The sequence below is a fragment of the Penicillium macrosclerotiorum genome (assembly GCF_028827735.1).
Source record: "Penicillium macrosclerotiorum strain IBT 26536 chromosome Unknown utg000009l_segment0_segment0, whole genome shotgun sequence".
In the NCBI taxonomy this organism is placed as follows: domain Eukaryota; kingdom Fungi; phylum Ascomycota; class Eurotiomycetes; order Eurotiales; family Aspergillaceae; genus Penicillium; species Penicillium macrosclerotiorum.
This window is the reverse complement of record NW_026643088.1, coordinates 355,722-376,849: the sequence shown is the minus strand read 5'-3', so window position 1 is coordinate 376,849 and position 21,128 is coordinate 355,722. Positions and strand designations below refer to the sequence as shown.

The 21,128-nt window shown below is 50.9% G+C and overlaps 7 protein-coding genes across 7 annotated transcripts; 2 read left to right on the top strand and 5 right to left on the bottom strand.

Annotated features, from left to right (window-relative positions):
- Positions 1–2,151: 2,151 nt before the first annotated feature.
- N7462_009313 (S53 family peptidase) lies at positions 2,152–4,520 on the bottom strand (the record flags this gene model as incomplete). Its single annotated transcript, XM_057081027.1, has 7 exons — positions 2,152–2,367; positions 2,426–3,057; positions 3,109–3,199; positions 3,253–3,370; positions 3,427–3,897; positions 3,959–4,222; positions 4,309–4,520. The coding sequence occupies 7 exons, from the start codon at positions 4,518–4,520 to the stop codon at positions 2,152–2,154; spliced, it is 2,004 nt and encodes a 667-aa protein (XP_056929864.1).
- Positions 4,521–5,697: 1,177 nt separating this feature from the next.
- Positions 5,698–10,012, bottom strand: N7462_009312 (Elongator subunit IKI3; the record flags this gene model as incomplete). Its single annotated transcript, XM_057081026.1, has 7 exons — positions 5,698–6,701; positions 6,758–7,037; positions 7,100–7,233; positions 7,294–7,562; positions 7,612–7,954; positions 8,016–8,169; positions 8,222–10,012. The coding sequence occupies 7 exons, from the start codon at positions 10,010–10,012 to the stop codon at positions 5,698–5,700; spliced, it is 3,975 nt and encodes a 1,324-aa protein (XP_056929863.1).
- A 445-nt stretch (positions 10,013–10,457) lies between these two features.
- Positions 10,458–10,824, bottom strand: N7462_009311 (cytochrome c oxidase VIIc family protein; the record flags this gene model as incomplete). Its single annotated transcript, XM_057081025.1, has 3 exons — positions 10,458–10,483; positions 10,545–10,577; positions 10,638–10,824. 3 exons carry the CDS (start codon positions 10,822–10,824, stop codon positions 10,458–10,460), a joined length of 246 nt encoding a protein of 81 aa, XP_056929862.1.
- Positions 10,825–11,165: 341 nt separating this feature from the next.
- N7462_009310 (ATP-dependent RNA helicase MTR4) lies at positions 11,166–14,526 on the top strand (the record flags this gene model as incomplete). Its single annotated transcript, XM_057081024.1, has 3 exons — positions 11,166–13,658; positions 13,718–14,283; positions 14,346–14,526. The coding sequence occupies 3 exons, from the start codon at positions 11,166–11,168 to the stop codon at positions 14,524–14,526; spliced, it is 3,240 nt and encodes a 1,079-aa protein (XP_056929861.1).
- Positions 14,527–15,074: 548 nt separating this feature from the next.
- Positions 15,075–16,126, top strand: N7462_009309 (cut8/STS1 family protein; the record flags this gene model as incomplete). Its single annotated transcript, XM_057081023.1, has 2 exons — positions 15,075–15,150; positions 15,264–16,126. 2 exons carry the CDS (start codon positions 15,075–15,077, stop codon positions 16,124–16,126), a joined length of 939 nt encoding a protein of 312 aa, XP_056929860.1.
- A 1,090-nt stretch (positions 16,127–17,216) lies between these two features.
- N7462_009308 (DUF3984 domain-containing protein) lies at positions 17,217–18,608 on the bottom strand (the record flags this gene model as incomplete). The annotated part of the gene is made up of 2 exons (XM_057081022.1): positions 17,217–18,536; positions 18,603–18,608. 2 exons carry the CDS (start codon positions 18,606–18,608, stop codon positions 17,217–17,219), a joined length of 1,326 nt encoding a protein of 441 aa, XP_056929859.1.
- A 455-nt stretch (positions 18,609–19,063) lies between these two features.
- N7462_009307 (uncharacterized protein) lies at positions 19,064–20,407 on the bottom strand (the record flags this gene model as incomplete). The annotated part of the gene is made up of 2 exons (XM_057081021.1): positions 19,064–19,374; positions 19,435–20,407. The coding sequence occupies 2 exons, from the start codon at positions 20,405–20,407 to the stop codon at positions 19,064–19,066; spliced, it is 1,284 nt and encodes a 427-aa protein (XP_056929858.1).
- Between the last annotated feature and the right edge of the window lie 721 nt (positions 20,408–21,128).

Genomic DNA, 21,128 nt, shown 5'->3' with positions numbered 1-21,128 from the left:
ATATCCGGTCCGCTCTATAGCATGATTGGATGAGAATGTCTAGGCTTATGCAGAAACATCACATATGCGGGTCGCATGTGATATGCAACTCTGTGGGGCAAATACCAATGACCTTTCATGAATTGGTGAGGGCATGCATGCATGATGCCTGGTAAGAATGGAGAAACTGGACGTAAAGCAGCGGCAAATCCGGCTTTGCAAAATGATGACCAAGATGTCACAGCATCCAGTAATAGACAGAATATCTATGATGACGTGGTTACTTTATCTTTGATGATACTGGGAGATAGCAGCATAAGAAAAACTTTTTAGTCAACCCCAAGATCCAGCCAGCACCGGGCGAGTCCCCAACCTCAACCCTTTTTGAAGATCCTTTACTTCTCTTTCAATCTTTCAATGGCCCAGGGTCATGGAGAGAGAAGCGAAGAATCAAAGCATGCTTTGCATCAATGTCTTGGTCTGACTATATTCAGTGGATGTATTGAAAGTTTAACATAATCATTTTGATACTTCCGCGATTGCTTTCAGGGTGTCTCTTACTGCCTAATGATTCGGCAAGACGTGCTCAATGTGGGACTTTTAAAAGGAACTCCCGGGGGGTATAACGTTTTTGCGTAAAGTTAGTTGCAAACTGAATCATACATCTCTTGTTGTACAGTGGTGCAATCTGTCCAGGGCAGAAGTCGTGCCGGGCAGTATTTCCCCTGAGGTGCCAGGATCTTTCGTTTTGTGGACTGTGACGGAGTGCTGGCCCATGAAGGCCGGGAAACCGGGAAAGCAGATGGTAGCAGATTTCGAAGAAAAGACCTCTTATCACTAAATTGTATATTTCATTCCTCTCCTGGCCTCCGCTGTTGTTCTGTCCGCCTTTGGTCATCTTCCGCTTGATTTAGAATTTGGGGAGTCTTTTATAATTCGGTGAATCCCTTTGATCCGTATGTATGACCATTGGCGCCAAGCGATGGGAACCATAATTTGACACCAGTGACGTGTTATAACCTAAGTGAAGGTGGGGGAGTGAGTGGTCTAGGATAGATGCTGGTGAGGATGCATACCCTGTTCTCACCCGCTCTCACCCCAGTCTCCGTATACCATCCAATCTCTACTTGAAGATCAAATGTAAGTCTGTTTTAGAACTCAGGGCACATTCAGAATTGGCCGCGAGTTTAATGTGGCCTAAGTATCGCTGAGCGGACCGGAAGACCTGTCCTTTACACCCTGTGGTCGTATATGCTAGAGATGCCACAGAAGGAAATTATGTATGGAGTTCCTGTGTAGTAAGTACTGCAGTGGGGAAATGGCCAACACTAGGGAGGTCTCTGATTGGAGGATATCTTTCTGGTACACAGTCTTTACAGGATATAGCTTCGCATCTCCGATAGGGAGAGAATCAACTTTCACACTCTCGCTTCATCTGCTTCTGCTTTCCCTTTTGGGAGGCTTCCTCCATCGTGGTGTGTGGTGCTTTGTTGGTCTGTTCACCGACCTATCTCATCCTACCTGCATTCTCAGGCTTGCCGTAGAGCACCCTGGTTCAGTACCTATTATTTCTATACGTCTGACCGCTAGGCATTACATTTTAGTATAATCGGGCGGGGCTCATAGCCACATAGATAGACACAAACCCAGCACATCTACGATAAAAAAACGTGAATGCTCATAGTTTAGACGCTTTCTCGCGGATTATATAATACTCATATTTAGCAAATGTGTGGTGAAATTTATTACCATACCATTAATTAATTACTATTACCCTCTCGCAGCTGTATCAAAAAATCACGGGGAGCTGTAGTACCTTAGGAGTGACCGCAAGGCGACCTGATAATTCTATAAACTGTAAGCTGCCATACAGTACAAGTTAAAGCTAAATTTCAAACGACTGAGCTAAGAATATGTTTGACCTGCTCCTGTCAATGCGAGTCGGTAGAAAGGGAGAATCCAGAAGCTGGGAATGTCGTATATTTTCTGGAAGATGATGAAGGCATTATCATGAAGTCACGACAATAATAGATACTCCGGAACAGGATATCTTCAGCAATTTGGAAAGAGAAATAAGAATATTTGATAGTATAAACAGCTATAGACAAGAATATTGAAGCGACCCCAACAATACACCTCTATTAACATTCCTATCTCTTCTCACAAAGAGCCTTACGGCAAAGACAAGAACAGCTTCTTCATCTTGGGGTAGTTGGGGGTACCGAGGCCGGTTGCCGGATCCCAACCTGCGATAGCGCTGAATCCATATGTGCCGCAGCCAGCATTCGTACCGTTGGTGATATCATTGAGGACATCAGAGTGGGCATACAGGACAGGGTTTACGAAGCCGACTGTGCCCTTTCCAGCTGCAAGGCGCTCCTCGTTGATCTAAAAAAGAAAGTTGTCAGATATCATCATGGAGTTCAAGGCCGAAAGCATAACATACCAAGTTGAGTACTGAGGCAAACAGCGGTGAAGCAAGACTCGACCCATAATAGTGATAATCATAGCCGTCGGTGTACGCACGGAATCTCGCCCCATTAGCCGCGACATCAGGGTACGCCCGTCCGATGCGGTTGTATAGTCCCTTGGTTGTATTGACGTCGACGCTGAACTCCGAGTAGTAGGGATAAGTCAGATCAGCCTTCTCGAAGTACTTCTTGACGGCATCCTTTTGGTACTTGGGCTGAGGGAAATAGTTTGAAAATCCACCAGCAGTGCTGAAATTGGAGGCTGTACCGCCGAGGTTGACGTGCATGACACTCTCGGGGTCCTCAACTGTCTGGTCCTCGTAGATCATGGTACCTCCCACGGAGGTCACATAAGGGCAGTTCGATGGATATTGTGGGTTGAAAATCTTCTGCTCAGGACCCAAGCATCCATTCTCAGAGCCATCTCCGGCAAAAGAGGCAACGCCATAGTCACCGGATGCAAAAAGAATTGAGTGACCCTGTAGACCGAGCTTCATGAACTCATTGCACTGGCGCTTAGTATAGCTGATAGGGAGATCCGCCTCAGCTTGCCCATAGGAAGCGCTGATGACGTTCGTGGGCTTGTAAACACCACATTGAAGCTTGCCTGGATTGTTGTCAGCATTTTAATCCTAGACATTACTTTTGGGGCATGTACCTTTGTAGCCACCGGCACGAGTATCGGGATAGACTGGATCAATATCCGGATCGTTGCCAGTCTCACCGTAGGCACTATAGGTACAATATGACTAAGAATGTCAGATACGCAGAACGAAAAATGTAAACCACAATGGAAACATACCCCATCCAGAGCATCAAGAAAAGTGTTGAACAAGTTGGTGGTCGCAACTTCTTCCGGCTCGTAGAGCTGATCATCGACCTGGTACAGAGTCACTGTTTGGGGGTAGATCAATGCGTACCTGATCCTCTCATCAGTACCTGAATTCGATTATAAATCTATAATAACTTTACTTACACCATGTCAATATCGATATCCGATTCACCGGTGTTGAGAGAGCTGTACGCAGGCACGGAGTAGTTTGCTCCATCGATCAACGCTGGGATAGGATAAGTGCCCTGCGGAACCCATGGGGCATACTCCTTGTAAAAAAGATCCAAGTCCGACTTGGCAAAGTAGTCACCTTGTTCATAGAGGCCGAGCGAGTTGCCCTTCGCAGATTTCGTCGGATCCGGGATGTCGTATAGAGCTTTGATACAGGTCGGGGTCATGTTGTAGCCACATCCCTGCAGATCTGAAGCAAGTGATAATGCTTTGGCCGGAATTGACGTGTGGCTTTCGGTGGATGAAGCCGCTTGAGCATTTGGTTTCACATGTTTCAAGTGGGATGCCCGCTTCGCCTTTGTGTGCTTCTTCATAACAGGGGTCAGCTTCACACCCGGAGTAATATAATCGACGTGTCCTTGAAGATGTGCTGGAACATGGTACCTGTTTGACAATTAGCAATACAGATCATCATCCCATGTGCGAAAAAAGAGCATCATCTTACTCGTCACATCCAATCTTGACACTATCAGTACTGATGTGCTTATGCTCATAAAATTTAGCCAAAAATAACTTTTCTGCCTCGTGAGCATAGGCGTCGAAAGCCAGCCAGCCTTTGTTGTCCGAGTGGACGACCCGAGATTTGTCAATACCCGCATCATGAAGCCAGTCCCGCACCGCATCCACTGCTTCTGCAGAAGGGGCGAACATGTCATGCACCTGCTCAGGGGACCAATGAATTCCATATTTCGGAGATTCTGGGTCAGATCTGTGTGTAATGGCAGATTAGCAGCTCATTCAGCCCGACCTCTTATTCATATCCCACGAACACCCGCAAAATGCAATTGTACTTACACCTCCATCAGATAGTCATAACCTTTGTCAAGATTGTTCTGCGTCAGTCCAATCCGGACAGGTAACACAGCATCAGCCTCGACCCGGTCACCCTTGACCCAATCGTACGAGTGCCGCTCGCGTTTTTCATGCATAACATGCTTAACTGGAGCTGGAGCAGCCTCAGAAAGGGCCGCAATGGCCAAGGTGGCATACAATTGGCGCAACAACATGACAGCACGTCAGACAGGAAAAAGAAAGACGGAGACGCACGCTGGAGCAGCTTTTCCCCGAGCAGGGGGGAGAGCTCCTTGAAATACAAGGCCGCCAGAAGCACGGCCTAGCGTCGGCAGGGTATCATGATCACAGACAGGTTTCTCCGCTTGCAAGAGGCGGGCAAGACAGCTATTTCGCAGCGAGTGGGCTGATTGGGCACGATGCGGGACAGTCTCTGCACTAGACGATGAGACATATCAACAGCGAGCAGCCACCGCGCGTGGCTTGTCAAACTAAGCATCGCCAGCGGGGCGGGCTTCGGCAATCGTTCCAGTCGCAGGGCCCCGGCCGCTCTCTGAGCGAGCTAAACACGGGATTTAAGGCCAAGCGATGTTCCATGGCCATCTCCGGAGAGTCTCAGCCCTTATCACCTGAGTCCGACTGGATCGTGCAATAGGACGGGAGATGGATCCGCACTGGCTCCTCGCCTATTCCGCTCTGGCGAGATTTTCCATTTGTTATCGGCGGAGGCGGAGGGATGCGTGACTAAAGAAAGAGATTGGGATCCCGGTCTATGCAAGGGCGGAGCTCCGACGGATGAACCAATTCAGTCAGGGCCAGAGAGAGCCAGAGGAAGCCAGAGGGCCAGAGGGTCGGGGCTCCAACGGCTTTGGCTGCAATCAAAATTACCCCTTTCTACCGGGCGAATGGAATAGCAGCGAAGGGCGTAAAACAAGGCCAAAAAGGCCATCCACGACTGCTATCCACACACTAACAAAGTGGGGAAAGATGGTGAAGGATTAAAAGAGAGGGGAAGCAGCAAATCGCGACGGATTGCAGGCCGATCTAAACTTGAACTAAACAGCTTGGGCCAAACGTGGATCAGACTAGCCAATCGCCAACCATATCCGCTTAGTTGAGTTGCAATGGAGAACCAAAGCGAGAAGATGGCGACAATATAGCAGCCCATATCGTTTGAAACCTGATGGTTATCGGCGTCTTCTGACATGCAGGAAATATGGAGTGAAGGAAAATGGAGGCGAGAAATATACAGAATGGAATAATCAAATGCAGATTTTAATGCACCCAGGTCAAGTCGTTTAAAGTGTCATGGACATGATAGAAAATCCATAAAACCAACATAAATCTAATTCATCCTCATCAGTTGACCTCTATCTTGCCTCTCAATCCCGTTCAAGCCAGCAGAGAGGACTTGGTCATCGTTTTCACCACCGGGGGCTCCTTCACTTGCCCACCGCTGACAATGCCGATGCTCTCGGCCAGAACACGAGAGCCGCTGGTCAAACGGAGCTGAGGTTCTTCAAATCCTTCATCCTCATCGCCTTCGGGCTTAGGAGCAGGTGTCTGTGCGATTTCAAACACGTCGTCGCGGCAGTCCGCACACATCTTCACAACATCGGCCAACGCTTTTTCCACGGCCGCAGCACGTTCGCGCATACCCCGTCGCAGTAGGGAATCCACCAAGGCCTCAGCCTCGGATATCGTAGAATTGACGCGCTCAATCAGTCGCCGGATACTGTTGACCAAATACTCTTCCTCGTAGACGGTGCCCTTCTTGCCCTTGGCGCGCTTGCGCTCCTCCCGGCGACGGGTCCGCGAGGTCTGCCGAGACATGCCCGTCTTTCCAGTATAACGGGTGAACATGGTACGGCCCGCCAGGGTGGTTGCCTCGGTCGGAGCCAGCGAGACATTATCAGGAATGTCAACGCCGCCCTCGCCGCCAGTTGGATCGCCGCCAAAAAAGGCGAGTGGATCAGCCGCGCGCAGTTGGCGCAGTTCACGCACTCGAGGAACCTGAGCGTTGAGCTGGGACTTGCAATCGGCAAGGAGGTCGGTCATCGAGCCCATCGCCTCGGCCAGGCCGGAATCCACAATCTCCACGACCAGGTTTCCCTTGCCGTGGAGAGTAAGCAGACGGGCGGCATCAGCAAACTTGGAACCGCGGCATAGAAGTCGAGCGGCTGTGACGACGTCATGCAGGTGCTCAGCATAAATGGTGGCCGCAGATACATAGTCTCGGGCCTCATCAACCAGGGTCGTACAGAGCTCATTGGTATACGTGACAAGCTCCTCTTCGGTCAAATCCGCCATCATGGCACAGTATAAGGACTCCCGCCACATATGGGCGAGATTATAGCACTTGTATGCCTCATCATAGATTGCAAGGGATTCATAAGCTGAAATATGTTAGCAGTCAGTTGCATTTCCAGGGTAGGGGAATGATTTGGCTCACCAATTGCGGCATCCTTGTGCTTTGACTCGCCTCGGAGATAGTCAGCATAAAGATGAGTGATCGCCTTCTGCTGCTCAGGGTGGTATTTGTAAATTTCGAGGGCATCCTTATACAGAATATGCTTAGTCACATAGGCCAGAATCTCTTCGTGGGCACCCAGCGTAAAGAGGTGCTTTAATGCTTTGGAAAATCGCGAGAGGTGGTTGTCGATCTCGAATTGGCGTCGAGTTTCCGGAAGTTGTTGCAGTTTGCGAAGGAAAGGGAGATACTCTCGGGGATCCTGGGGCGGATAGTCAGTCAATTGCGATGGTCGAATGAGAAATTTACGAAGCGAAGGCCTACCATCTGCGCTTGCTGGGCCACCAGTAATGTAAGCTCCAAATCGTATAATCCAAGGGCATGGGAATAAAGGCGATTGGCATCAGTCAAGAAGCACATGTGCTCAATAGCATTCTCTGCTTGCTCGGCATTCTCGACTATAAATATAAGGTGAGTAATTGGAGAGCTCAACAGTCAATCAAGGGACAAAGACGGACCTCGAAGGTTTGCAACAAGCGTCAGGCCGGTCTCAAGATCAGGAGGGTCTTTGCACACATGTGCTGTGATAAGGTTCTGCAAGTTGGTTTCAAGGCGATTTTGCAAAACCACCAAGAAAGCATCACATATAGAATTGACCTTGCTGCTCTTGCTGAACGATTGAGACAAGGATGGTAGAATAGGAGCATCTGGTGGAGCAACAACCGCAGACTCAGTCTTGGAGATCTTTAGAGTATCCTTGTAGAGAGTTTGCGAGACATCCTCCTCCCTAGAATGCTATTAGCGGATACACAACTATATATTTTGAGTGTCCATACTTCAATCGCGAAAGAAAATCATCAATAAATTCGATCTTTTTGACTTGATCGATGAATAGCTGAACATTGTCCATGAACTGCTGCGGGGCATAGTCATGCAGGATGTTCATATCCACCATCTGGCTGCGACAAGCAAGGAAGGCAGCCCGGTAGTTCTTCTGGTCGAGGAAGTTACGAATGCCAGCCAACACAAGAGCACGTGGGTATATAGTCTCGATGTTTCCTCGAGGCGCTTGGAGAGTGACGGCAAAGATCGAAGGAATAACCGACACAAGCTTAGAACCACGTTCGATGCTTCTGCATCGCTCATCTGTTTCTGGTGTGTCCTCTGGGACTTCCATATCTATGGATAACGTAAGTATTGACGTGAAAGAAGTATTAATGCATTATTTATGAAGTCATACCGTCAACACGATTCAGGTGAACAAACTTCAAGAGATGCTGAGACGTAGTGAACAAAAGATGGGCCGGCGTCACCAAGAATGATGTACAGTTCTTTGCAAGAACTCGCTTATTGGCATACAAAGTGCCAGTTCTTGTCAAAGATATCAGAATTCGCTATAAGAGTCAGCATAAGTAAATGTCACCAAACTGTAGTAGGGGTCATTACCTCCTCCTCTGAGACAGAAACAGCGCGAGCCCAGCAGGTATCACCTATGGGACACTCAGCCCAGGGCGTACATTGAACATCATCTTTATCAAGGGACTCGAGGATCGAGTAACTAGAAGGCAGGCCAGGTTGGGGAGAGTGAGCGAACCAAAGAGCCTGATGTCCGATGCCAGCAAATATCGACGACAACTGTTCTGAATCTGCTGACTGATAAACAATCTGAGTCTCTCTAGTCTCCAGTTTTGTGCGCTCAATGTTGGTGGTGTTCGGTCCGCTATCTTTGAGCACATACACCTCATTCTCATTCAAAAAGGCAATTTGCCTAGGTCGAGTAGCCGGGGAGTCTGAAAGAGGATAGCTAGACTCAAGAATCGGCACTGGAACTGGACGACTTTTCAAAGACCACAGAAAGATCGAGAAGCTTTTGTTCATCAAGACTGCAATCCGAGTACCTGAATTGCTGAAAGCCACATCCACAACGTTTGAATCTAATGGAAGCTCATTGTGAGCCATGGGGGGCGGAACACCAGCCAGTCGAAGTGGAGTGAGCTTAAGTACCTTGCCATCAATGACGGCGACCGCACCCGTATCATGGGGAATTGAAGTTGACCCATGATTAATGTCAAAAGCAAACTCTACATCGAGCATGGAGATTGAGGAACCGACAACAACTCGCAGAGCTTTCTCTTGGTGCCATTCAAAGGAGTATGGAGCTTGAAATGACGGATCGCTCACTATCGGGACCTCCTGCTTCAGGTAGTAGTGATAGTTGCCAGTTGTCCAAAATTGAACACGATCCTCGAAGCGGACTGCCAGTACCGTGGAATCGACATTCCACGACAACTTGATCTGTGAGGCCCAAGATTGCCGCTCCTCCGGAGTCAGGCGAAGGGTGAACTGGCCATGACGCAAGCCATTTCGCTCGAAGAAAACCACATCGATTCGATCGTCAAGCCGCTGGATGGCTGCGATGAGATTTCCGGATGGTCGCCAGCTTAGTGCGCCTTCAAGACCATCGACGGGCTCGCTGACGCTGTCTAGAGTACCTTCTCGTGAATAAACTCGGATGACACGGCGAGATGCTTCCTCGACCGTGGTGACCGCAACGTAGGCACCGTCGCCGCGCCAGCTAATCGTGGTGCTTGCATCTTCATGGGCGCTTAGCTTACCCTGGTCGACCTTCTCAGGGACTGTCGGGTCTCGGAGAGCTTTCGCTCTTTTACCCTGAAATTGGGTCTCTCTCTTGCCCCATCCCACGGACACATGTTGAGAGGCTTGGAGATCAGCTGGTGTGAAATTAATCTCCGCCACATTTTCAAACTCGCGCGTCATATATAGAAATGTTCGAGCTCTAGTTGTGATAGCCAACAGCTCCTCATCAGGAGACCATGCGCCAGCCGTGATTCCCACATCCACTGAGCCAAGAATCTCAATTTTGTCCTCTCCTGGGAGGGGCTCTTCACGGACGATGATGATATCACCACCCTCCAGAACCAGACACGCGGTCAAATTATCCGCAAAGTAGTGCAAGGAGAGGACTCGGTCACATGGCAGATCTAGTAATGGACATGGGGCATCCCAGGATGCGATGCACTCCAAAGCATCACGGCTCAGAGGCTCCGCGGCCACGACATCGGGGCGCTTCCTCCGCAGCTCGATGATCGGGTTGTGCTCTGTCGGGCCAAAAGTGCAGACAATCGAATCTGATGATGTGTCCCATGCAGTGGCAGTCAAAGGCAGATCGCCCGCAACTTGCGTCTCCTGGAGGCGCACGTTTCTAAGGTTGCGCATCTTTCAGTATCACTTTTTTTTATCGCCTGTGTGTCGGCTACCCCGCCATGAGATGGTGTAAACGGAGACGGGTGGCAACAAAATAATAAAACCCGCGGTAGTTTTCCAGACCAGATAGTTCTCTGACGAAAAATCCAAGTCCAGTGATGTGTGGGCGGCGTGGTTGTGGCTCCGAGTGCTGGACTTGATACAAATCAATGCCGAACCAAAGATTTTTGATTTTCCACTGCCGCTCAGCCAATGACTTCATCCATATTTCAACGTCTAGAGAGCTACGCTTCACACCGTCTACACAGCTACAATGGGACCAATTGTGGGCAAAATCAAAATTCAATTTTGTCCTCTAACTTTGTACATGATATTCGAACAGCTTCGACGCCCGATCCAAAGTTTCCACCACGAGATCTTCCTGACTGCCAACGCCCAAAACGAGGGATCAAACAGCTTATTTGGTCTTGTAGGTTTGCCAGACTAGAAAAAAGAACTGTATTAGAGAAACGTAGATGGAATTATAGGGCAATTGGGAGCTTACCAGCAATGGCGAAGGGGGCACCGAAACCGGTAACTAGAGGAGCGGTTGAGTCAGTACTGCAGTCTCGAATTCGGGAATTGACGGATCACTAACCCATGAAGGCCCAGTAGCGCCAGAAGAAGTGCTTGGTCAGAGGATTGAAGGGAATGTTGGTGCGAGGGCCCTCAGCGTAGTGGTAGGGGCTGCCGAGCTGGGCGCGAGTGGTGGAGAAGCCACGACGGGCAGCGACGGTGGCCAGTCGGGCGCGGACAGCGGAAGAGGCGTACATCTTCAAAGACATAATTAGTTCGCTGGAGCTATGCGGTTTGAATTGTAGTCGAATGGTACCAACCTTGAAGTACAGAGGGGAGAGAATGGGCGATCGGGAATGGACGGACGGAGCCAGAACGAACATCGCAAGGTGCGGAATGGGACCATCTGAGTCACATGATAAGACAGCACGTGACTGTCCCGTCGAATGTGTTTACCTAATCAGACTTGATCAATGAAGCACCATTACTACGGGTTGAGACTGACCGCCTGCCCTATGAAGCACTTTCATTTTTCTGCAAAAAAAGTCCAGACGCATCTTCTCTGTCTTTGATACGCCTGTGTCTCTTGTCAATTTTTGACCCACTGGAGATGGATGAGCTCTTTGATGTCTTTGAGGACCAACCTCAGGCAACAAAGCCTTCCGGCAGCGTGCCCAAGCGCCCCAAGAAGGACAAAAGCAAGAAGCGCGCCGCCAACGGTGATGTGAAGAAGAATGGGACTACACCGACAGAAAAGAAAGAGGAAGTGACGCCTGCCGATGAGCCTGTTGACGGAAACACTTCCCCGGATTCTGAGAGACCCGCAGCCGAAAATGAACAGCCCGAGACCAAGCGCCTTCGGCTTGACGAAGCGCCTCAACCCGTCCTCGCCGATTCCTTTGAGACCGAACAGGAGCGTGAGATCGCTGGAGCTGCCGGTCTGCAGGGAACACAGGACCCGTCATCTATGGTAGTCTCTCACCAAGTCCGCCACCAAGTCGCGATCCCCCCGAATTACCCCTACGTCCCTCTTTCAGAACATAAGCCACCAGCCGACCCCGCCAAGGTATATCCGTTTACACTCGATCCCTTCCAGCAATTTGCAGTCAATGCTATTCAACGAGAAGAAAGTGTGCTAGTATCTGCTCATACTAGTGCTGGAAAGACTGTTGTTGCCGAATATGCCATTGCGCAAAGCTTGAAGTACAATCAGAGAGTTATTTACACCAGTCCAATCAAGGCCTTAAGCAATCAGAAATACCGTGAATTTGCGGCAGAGTTCGGCGATGTCGGTTTGATGACCGGTGACGTGACCATTAATCCCACAGCAACTTGTCTGGTCATGACCACGGAGATTCTGCGGTCCATGCTGTATCGCGGCTCTGAGATCATGCGTGAGGTTGGCTGGGTTATCTTCGACGAAATTCACTACATGCGCGATCAGAACCGCGGTGTCGTGTGGGAGGAGACGATCATTCTCCTTCCCGATAAGGTCCGATACGTATTCCTCTCTGCTACTATTCCCAACGCCATGCAGTTTGCGGAATGGATTGTGAAAATGCATAACCAGCCTTGTCACGTCATTTACACCAACTACCGTCCGACTCCTCTTCAACATTATTTTTTCCCTGCCGGTGCTGAGGGAATTCACCTCGTCGTCGATGAGAAGGGTGTCTTCCGCGAGGACAACTTCCAGAAAGCCATGGGAAGTATTGCGGATAAGAAGGGCAGTGACCCAGCCGACGCTCTCGCCAAACGTAAAGGGAGGGGCAAGGATAGAAAGACAAACACGGGTGGCAACGAGGGTCCCTCGGATATTTTCAAGATTGTCAAAATGATCATGCTTAAGAGATACAATCCAGTCATCGTTTTCAGCTTCAGCAAGCGGGAGTGTGAGAATGGTGCGCTTCAGATGAAGCAGTTGGCATTCAACGATGATTCGGAGAAAGAGATGGTCCAAAAAGTCTTCGACAGTGCCATCGAAATGTTATCCCCCGAAGATCGGGCCTTACCCCAAATTCAGAATCTCCTGCCCCTCCTTCGGAGAGGTGTGGGTGTTCATCACTCTGGTCTTTTGCCCATTCTCAAGGAAACTATTGAAATTCTTTTCCAAGAAGGTCTCATTAAGGTTCTCTTTGCCACCGAAACCTTCTCCATTGGTCTCAACATGCCAGCCAAGACTGTTGTTTTCACCAGCGTGCGCAAATTCGATGGAACTAGCCAGCGATGGGTCACACCCTCTGAGTTCATTCAGATGTCTGGACGAGCCGGTCGTCGAGGTCTTGATGAACGTGGTATTGTGATTATGATGGTTGGCGAGGAGATGGACCCTGCAGTTGCCAAGGAGATTGTCCGTGGTGAGCAGGATCGATTGAACTCTGCTTTCCACCTTGGATATAACATGATCCTCAACCTGATGCGAGTGGAGGGCATCTCGCCCGAGTTCATGCTTGAACGTTGTTTCAAGCAGTTTCAGAACACTGGAAGTATTGCTGGCCTGGAAACCGAACTGTCCGCCTTGGAGGAGAAGAAGGCCAATATGATTATCTCTGATGAGGGGACCATTCGCGAGTACTACGACCTGAGAAAGCAACTAGATACGTTTGCCGATGATGTTCGTGCCGTCTTTACTCACCCGAACCACTGCTTGTCTTATATTCAGGGTGGTCGCCTTGTTCAGATCAAGCACCAGGGCCATGATTTTGGATGGGGTGTGGTGGTGAAATATACGAAACGAAAGGCGCCCAAGGGCTCCACCGAGGAGCTCAAGCCCCACGAAGCATACGTGGTGGACGTCCTCATGAAACTTGCAGATGGGCCGGCTATTGGTACCAAGACTTTCCAGGACTTCCCTCCTGGTGTGCGTCCGGCGCAGGAAGGAGAAAAATGCCGAATGGAAGTGGTGCCTGTTACACTCAATTGCATCCATGCCATTTCCCACGTCCGAATCTTCCTCCCGAAAGATATCAGTTCTGCTGATGCTCGCGACGGGGTGAAGAAATCCTTGGGAGAAGTGAAGAAACGATTCCCTGATGGTCTTGCGCTCCTCGACCCCGTTGAGAATATGGGTATCAAGGATGATTCATTCAAGAAGCTTCTTCGGGTGAGTTGGTCTCGTTCCGTTTATTCCCTGTCTGGGCCTATATGCTAACTTCACAATAGAAAATCGAAGTCCTGGAATCTCGCCTTCTGGGCAACCCATTGCACAACTCCCCTCGCCTCCAAGAGTTGTACGATCAATACGCCGAGAAGGTTAACCTGGGCAACGAGATCAAGGAAGCCAAAAAGAAGATCACTGAGGCTATGTCGATCATGCAGCTAGACGAGTTAAAGAATCGCAAGCGTGTGCTCCGTCGTTTCGGCTTTATCAACGATGCTGAGGTGGTGCAACTTAAGGCTCGGGTCGCCTGTGAGATCAGCACCGGTGACGAGCTAATGCTGTCCGAGCTTCTGTTCAACGGTTTCTTCAACAACTTGACCCCCGAACAGACCGCTGCGGTTATCAGCGTGTTCGTGTTCGAGGAGAAGGTCAAGGAAGCCCCGCCTTTGGCCAAGGACGAGCTTGCAAAGCCCCTTAAGGAGATCCAGGCCCAGGCCCGTATCATCGCTAAGATTTCGCAAGAGTCCAAGATGGCTGTCAACGAAGACGAGTATGTCCAGAGCTTCCACTGGGAGCTGATGGAGGTGATCTACGAATGGTCAAACGGCAAGTCTTTCGCCGATATTTGGTACGTTCGCCCAATTTCCACCGTTGAATTAGCTGGCTCGATCGTTGCTAACTTTTCCGCAGTAAAATGACCGATGTCTACGAAGGTAGCTTGATCCGTGTTTTCCGGCGGCTGGAAGAATGTTTGCGTCAAATGGCGCAGGCTGCCAAGGTGATGGGCAGCGAGGACCTGGAGAGTAAGTTCGAGACGGCGCTGACCAAGGTCCGTCGTGACATTGTGGCGGCTCAGTCCTTGTACCTGTAAATACGATATCCCCGACTTGTGTTTCGAGATCCATAAAATTCTAGCATTTCATGATCATTTGACCGCAGGATCCTCCCCGATATTGTAACACTGACTGGATAGGCCGACCTGAAGCTCGGCCTGAACGCGGAGGCTTGAGCGGGTCTGACCGATTCCCGGAGTCCTCGCCTCAAACGATGCCCGGTAGTTTTGTAGGTCTGTTGGCTTTATTTGCTATTGAAAAAGCTCAAGTCAACAAAAGGAATATCGGTCCTGCTGATTCAAAATAATTGTAATTTGTTTCATTTTTTCCTTCCGCCAGGAAGGCTGGTCTCTGTAACGTCAAGAAGTCACCATTTCAGAACCTGCGCAGCAGGGCTGCGTTGCCGCCCGCAACGCCGGGCTTTTCTCCACCGCTTCTCTGCTTCTTTGCACTTCTCTCTCCCCACCTCACCCTTTCGGGCACCTATTTTTGACTCTCTTTGCCCTCTCCCTCATTCTATTCTTTGAATCTTGTCCCTTTCTGATTTCCAGGACAAGATCACCTTTCTTGCCATCCGGCTGTCATCATGAACAGTCTGGTGGCCACGCCTCCTGTCCCTCCTCATTTCTACGAGAACCTTCGGCTCTCTCCTTCCCGTATAAGTACAACCTCCTGTCCCTTTGGTTTTGGAATTGGGATTTTCTTGATGCTGTGTGCTCATAAAATTTCTCTTTCCTTTTCCCTTCTGGTCTTTTTTCTAACTCAGATTGTTCAGTGTCTACACCTTCGTCGTCCTATACCAGCCGAAAGCGGAAAGCCGACGACGACGGCAACGAGCATGATGGACGCATGTCCGCCTCTCCGACCAACTCCCCTGCATTCACTCCTCGCCAGCTTCCTTCTTTTCGAAACATAAAACGTTCCCGACCGAACGTCTCTGGTCGACCTCTCTCCCTCCCTCGCCTCCTAGAGACACTAGACACGGATGCCTTGCGCATGGTGGTGCGAACCATGTGCGAACGCCACCCCCAACTCGCTGACGAGGTTGCTCAAACCTCTCCTCGGCCGAGTGTATCGTCCACGCTACAGGTACTCCGAAACTACCAAGCGGCCCTCCAGTCCTCGTTCCCGCTGGGCAGCAACACCGAGTCTGACTATGCCTACAACCGCGTACGACAACCGCTCACAAACCTTCTCGAAGCCCTGAGCGATTTCACACCGAACTTTCTCCCTCCCAACGAGTCGCAGCCATCGGTATCTCTGAGCTACCTCGACGGTGCCACCAATATCATCCACGCCCTGCCTCGCTGGAGCACTCCACAAAACAATATCGAGCGGGACTCGGCGTACGATGAGATTTGCAAGGCCTGGATCCTGGTGATCCGAGAGGCGGCAAAGCGAGGTGGTGGTATCCAGCTTCAATATGGAGGATGGGATCAGAAACTCGCGAAGCACAACCAGAACTCCGGGGGTAAGATGCAGGCGGCAGTGAATGAGCTGGCCACCAACCTGGGGTGGATGAATGGGCCGGACTCCCTATCCCACGGTGCTGGTGGCGGCGATATGGGCTCTATCCGAGACCAGCTCCTCTCGGGGACATATGGCTTGGGCACTCCTGTGAAGGTTGGACCCTGGTGATGTGACTCAGATCAGCACGGACCATCTTCAACCCATTCAATATCTTGACGACCACTCAGCACACCGTCGCATCCAACTTGAACCATTACCAGCACAACCAATGCGCTCACGTCGCGCCCTCGTCCCCATGTTGACTCCATCGTCAACTTTACCTACGGTCTCATTGAATACAATCCCGACCGGTCAAATTTCCGACGTATGCCACGATCATGATACCTACTGCATGACCTTTAGAGAATCCCACCTGGTCTCAGATTGGCGTTTATAGTATGCAAAGGCGAATAACCTAACAGTTGCTTCAGTTTTCTTTTTCTTCTTTCCTTTGATTTCCTTTTCTTGACCTTGAACTCTTTTGCCCCTGCGCTTTTGTTATTTCTGGTCTTGAATGAATGCGTCTCACCATACCTTTGGCATGTCTACAAACTTCCAACGAACTTACTCAAAGCCCAGTGCACGCGGATGTTCCATTTTCTTTTGATATTGGCTTCCCTTGTATGCGAATTATTACTTGCGACGTTCGTTCTCTTCCCTCGCTCCATATTTACCCTTTTCCTCTGTTCTTGTGTTCATCTCATTGCAATTTCGGATGGTCTGCTTATGCTCTTGATTTTACTTGCCCTTTTGATTGGCGCTATCCGGAGTCGTGTACATCCTTTCCCTTCATCTCCTTTCCGTTAATTTTCTTTTTGTTAGCCTTGGTTATTCCCTCTACCCCATCCCCCTTCAGGCTCGGCGTGAATCATGCATACCCTATTGCCTCATCTCAGGCAATAGACCTACCCTCGCCGACGCCAGTCAGCCCCTAGACAGTTATCTTAAGGAACCTTGGTGGACTTGTTCTTGGTGGACTTGTTCTTGGTGGATTACCGGCTCGGAGAGGTGATCGGAGAGCGTTGCTACTCGCCATTGACGGGTCATCTCACCAGTGATCATCAGGATTGCGCAAAAGGTGGCCTATACTACTAGCTCAGTGAAATCTATTCAAAATTCAGAATTAATTCGATTTCTTCGTATGCTATTGTATTATGCCCTAATATCATTTCGGTTGTTTGTACGAACCCAGCCAGGTGCCGCTGGATTTTCCGCAGTATCAAATCAAGGTACGCTTCATCACTCGGAGCAGCCAACCCACATCTTCCCAGCCGCCCTGCACCCCGGGCTTCTCCACAACGACTATCGATTCCCTATCAGTGTGAGAAAGCACATCGTCCTCCACATCCACAGAGCCCATCGACAAAGTGTCATATGCCTGTTCCTCGGGACCCGCATGCATCCCATCCTCAAACGTCACAGTCGTGGTCGTAGCAGCAGCGCCGATCCGCGTTGCAGACATACTCGCCGGTGCAGCTACAGGCCACTCGTCCACGCCAAACAGCGTCCACTCTACCAACCGATCAATCCAGCTCCCTAATCCAAACCCACGCTCCCGCGTGAGCCGCGCTAGATCCGCCTCGTCGAATTCCTCCGGTATCTCGTCTGAGCACGACTCACACTCCGAGTCGTCGCCCCCGTCCCCATCCCAGTCATCCAATTGCTCGTCCGTGAAGCTCCGCTGCAGCTGCAACGCCTCCATCTCCGCGCGGATACGCGCGTCCACGAAGTCTGGCAGCAAGGACCCGGTATCGCGGCCTCGCACCTCGGGGCTCACCGTGCCCGTCCCGGGGCTGGGCGCTTTGCCGACCGCTGAGGATGGCGGCATGGTAGTCATGGTGAGCCCGGCGCGGCTGCCGCGTCTGCTGCCGCCACGGGATCGTGAGCTGCGGCGGGAGAAAGGCCCGCCGGGGGTGGACGCGCCGGAACGAGACTTGTGGGACGAGGCGGATTTGGTGCGGTGGTGGTGGCGGTGGTGGAGCGTCGTGGAGGCGTCATCGAAGGGCGCATCGGAGACGAGGCTGGTCGAGCTCTCACGCTTGGTAAGCCAGCTTTGGCCTTTTTCTTCGCGGGTTGATGATGCCAGGGCTATCCCGGCGCGGAGCATCCATTCTGCATCGGACTTGCTGTTAGCATTGGTGGCTTCGCCTAGGCGCCGCGTGTGGGACGAGCTAGGGTGCTTCTTGTGCGTGGCATGCTGGTGGTGCAGTGGGAGGGCGACACTTTTGCTGTGTAGATTGGTGTCGCTCAAGGGGCCGGCGCGGGTGGAGCTTTTACTGCGAGCATGTCGGGTTCGGGATGTGCTCCGCGAGTGAGAGAGTATGGGTGGCGTGCTGGGCACGGAAACGCTGGAGAGGTACGATGTTCTCGGCGGAGCTCTGGTGTCACTGCCAGATTGATCCTCAACAGCGCGGTGACTGAAGTAGTCTGTTGGCTCGATGTCGTCGTCAATAGGGAATCGAGGTGTGAGTGGAGCAAGGGAGATGTGGTGGAGGTTGGGGTATGAGCGGCGGGAGCGAAAGCCACCGGAAGTATTGAACTGGCGAACTGGTTAGTTGACATTGATTTCATTATCCTATACCACATTTATAATGATTATACTCACCTCCATGATGGACTTGGTGACCTCCAGAAGGACTGAAGAAGCAACGAGAACAAGATCCGACAACCGTGAAAATGCGGAGGTGCTGCACGTGCGGTTGGCATGTGAAAGTGACCGTGCACGGCTTCGGTAACGTTCAGGGCAAGCGTTGGACGTCCAAAGTACAAACCCGGGGGTTGAAGGATAATATCTTCTGATAGTTATATCATTAAAATCTTAACGACTCAAATTGTGTTGCAGGAATCTTGAATTTAGAGACAGTGGTGTTGGTGGTTGGTTGGCTGGGTCATCACCCGATCTATATAATTGCACTTACCGCGCTTCCTCGGTCATGCCACCTACTGTGTTGCTTGACCAATTCATTCAACATCTGACAGATCATGAGTTCTATACCATCATAAAGTTCATTCATTCACAAAAAGAGAGCTATTTACAGCATATACAATCCACCTTCCATCCGCTAATTACAGTCGGGAGTCGTGGAAATCCAGGACGTCAGCACCTTTGACCCTCAAGTCTTCGAGGACATTGTACTCCATAATCCACTTCATGCGTTCCCCAAGTGCTTGCGGGTTAAAGTTGCTAGTCATCTGATCCGGTGTGTCCGCACTCGCAAGCTTTCCAGCCTCATAGCTGGTCTGTGTGACCCGGTCTGTCCGGGGCTTGCGCAGATCCTGATAGAATTTGAATGCGGCCTCCAGATCGTCAGTCTTCCAGTGGCGCAGAATGGTTGCAAGGGCAATGCCTGACTCAATGGCCATGCAAGTTCCCTGGCCTATCGTTTTCGATGTTAATCATGAGACTCGTTTGGTAGAGGGAAAGATGGGGAACCTGCCTTGGTGCGGGAGAGTCGAGTGGGCGGAATCACCCAGGAGGATGATTCCCGAATCCTTCTGATCATCCTTCATCTCATACCACTTATCCAGAGGATTGCGCACATAAAGTGCTTGCTTTAGCATCTTGCCATCGCTAGAGCCCTTACGTAGACCTTCGATGATGTGTTGTACTTGCGGGCACCAATCGCGCACATGCTCCTGGAGGCTGTCAATGTCAGAGCGGGACATCCAGCTCTCCGAGTCCCAAGCCTCAAGAGACTCGGACATAAAGCCAATGACAGCAGCACGGTCCGTCTGGGTCTCTTGGTTGCCGATAGGCAAGATCAGGACGTGGCGCTTAGGACCACGGAAGTTGACCGTCTTGCGGAGAAGCTGTGCCGTCTCCTTAGGCAAGTCTTTGTAGTCGACGAAACCACGGTACACAACCTGGCCTGAATAGTTGGGAGAGTCACCTAAGCCCATGTCCAGGCGCACATTCGACTTGATCCCGTCGCATCCAATGACGATGTCAGCCTCCGCGGTGCTGCCATCTTCAAAGTGCAGAGTATACGGCGCGGTACCCGCCGCAGTGTTTCGGTCAATGGAAGCCAATCGCTTTCCCAAGTTCAGACTGGACTCGGGGACTCGCTCCTTCAGCGAATCCAGAAGGTGGGCCCGGTGCAGCAGACGTGCTGGCGGCTGCGAGAACTCTTCAATGTGACCCAGGTACTCCCCAGTCTTGTAGCTGTGGTACTCCATGTAACAGGGCAACTTGCGCGAGGACTTGCGTGTCATGCTATCATGAAGACCAAAGGCGTCTAAGATGCGGTTGGCATTGGAAGTGATGTTCACTCCGGCGCCCACTTCAGAGAATTGCGAGGCCTGCTCGTATAGTTGGACGTTCTTTAGGCCGGCGTAGAGGGCAGCATTCAGGAAAGACATGCCACCCAAGCCTCCGCCGACGATGGCGACGCGCTTGTCCTCGAAGCCCATTTTCAGGAAGGGGAAGTGGGGGAGGTGGGGTTTGAAACTGCGATTCCTAATGTATCAACAGAGTGCCGATTGTTCGAGTGTCAGGTTGGATGATTCTGCAGATGCAGTACGATGGAGTGAAGGAGTGTGAAGAGAAGGACCACGTCCTTTCGAAGGAGCTATATGTATCAAGTGGGATATCGGGTTTGCCCCGCCTGGAGGAAGACGGATCCGATCATCCAGGCTGGAGGTGGCTTTTCGGAGCGTGGAGAGCGAGTGTGGGGTGGTGCTTATGTGCCGTTCCCGAGTGCACTTGGACTCCGGATTCTCCGGACGATCGAACGGAGGGACACGACCACAGGCGAAGAGCCGTTCGGATCGCGCTTAGACTGAAACGACGTTTGTGGAAGATCTTAATGATATGCATCATAGGGCGATCACTTGTATAGCTCCATGGGTCCGTTGCTGGTGATCCGGCTCAATTCTATTCTTGTATCCGATATACTAGGTCTCCCTTAATCCTCATTATTTATATCTGTAACTACTAAGAGTTCACAGGAGACATGTTCATACTCTAAACAATACAGAGCCTTGTCGAAGATTCATTAATGGGCATCTCTTGTTCCAACGCCCTATCGCACTGTGTTCCTAGCCTTTGCCAGGCATGATGGCATCGGAAGCGCCGCCACTCCCGTGGCGTGCAGCATCCGACAGGCTCCACCGGGTCGGAAGGCTTGAGTCA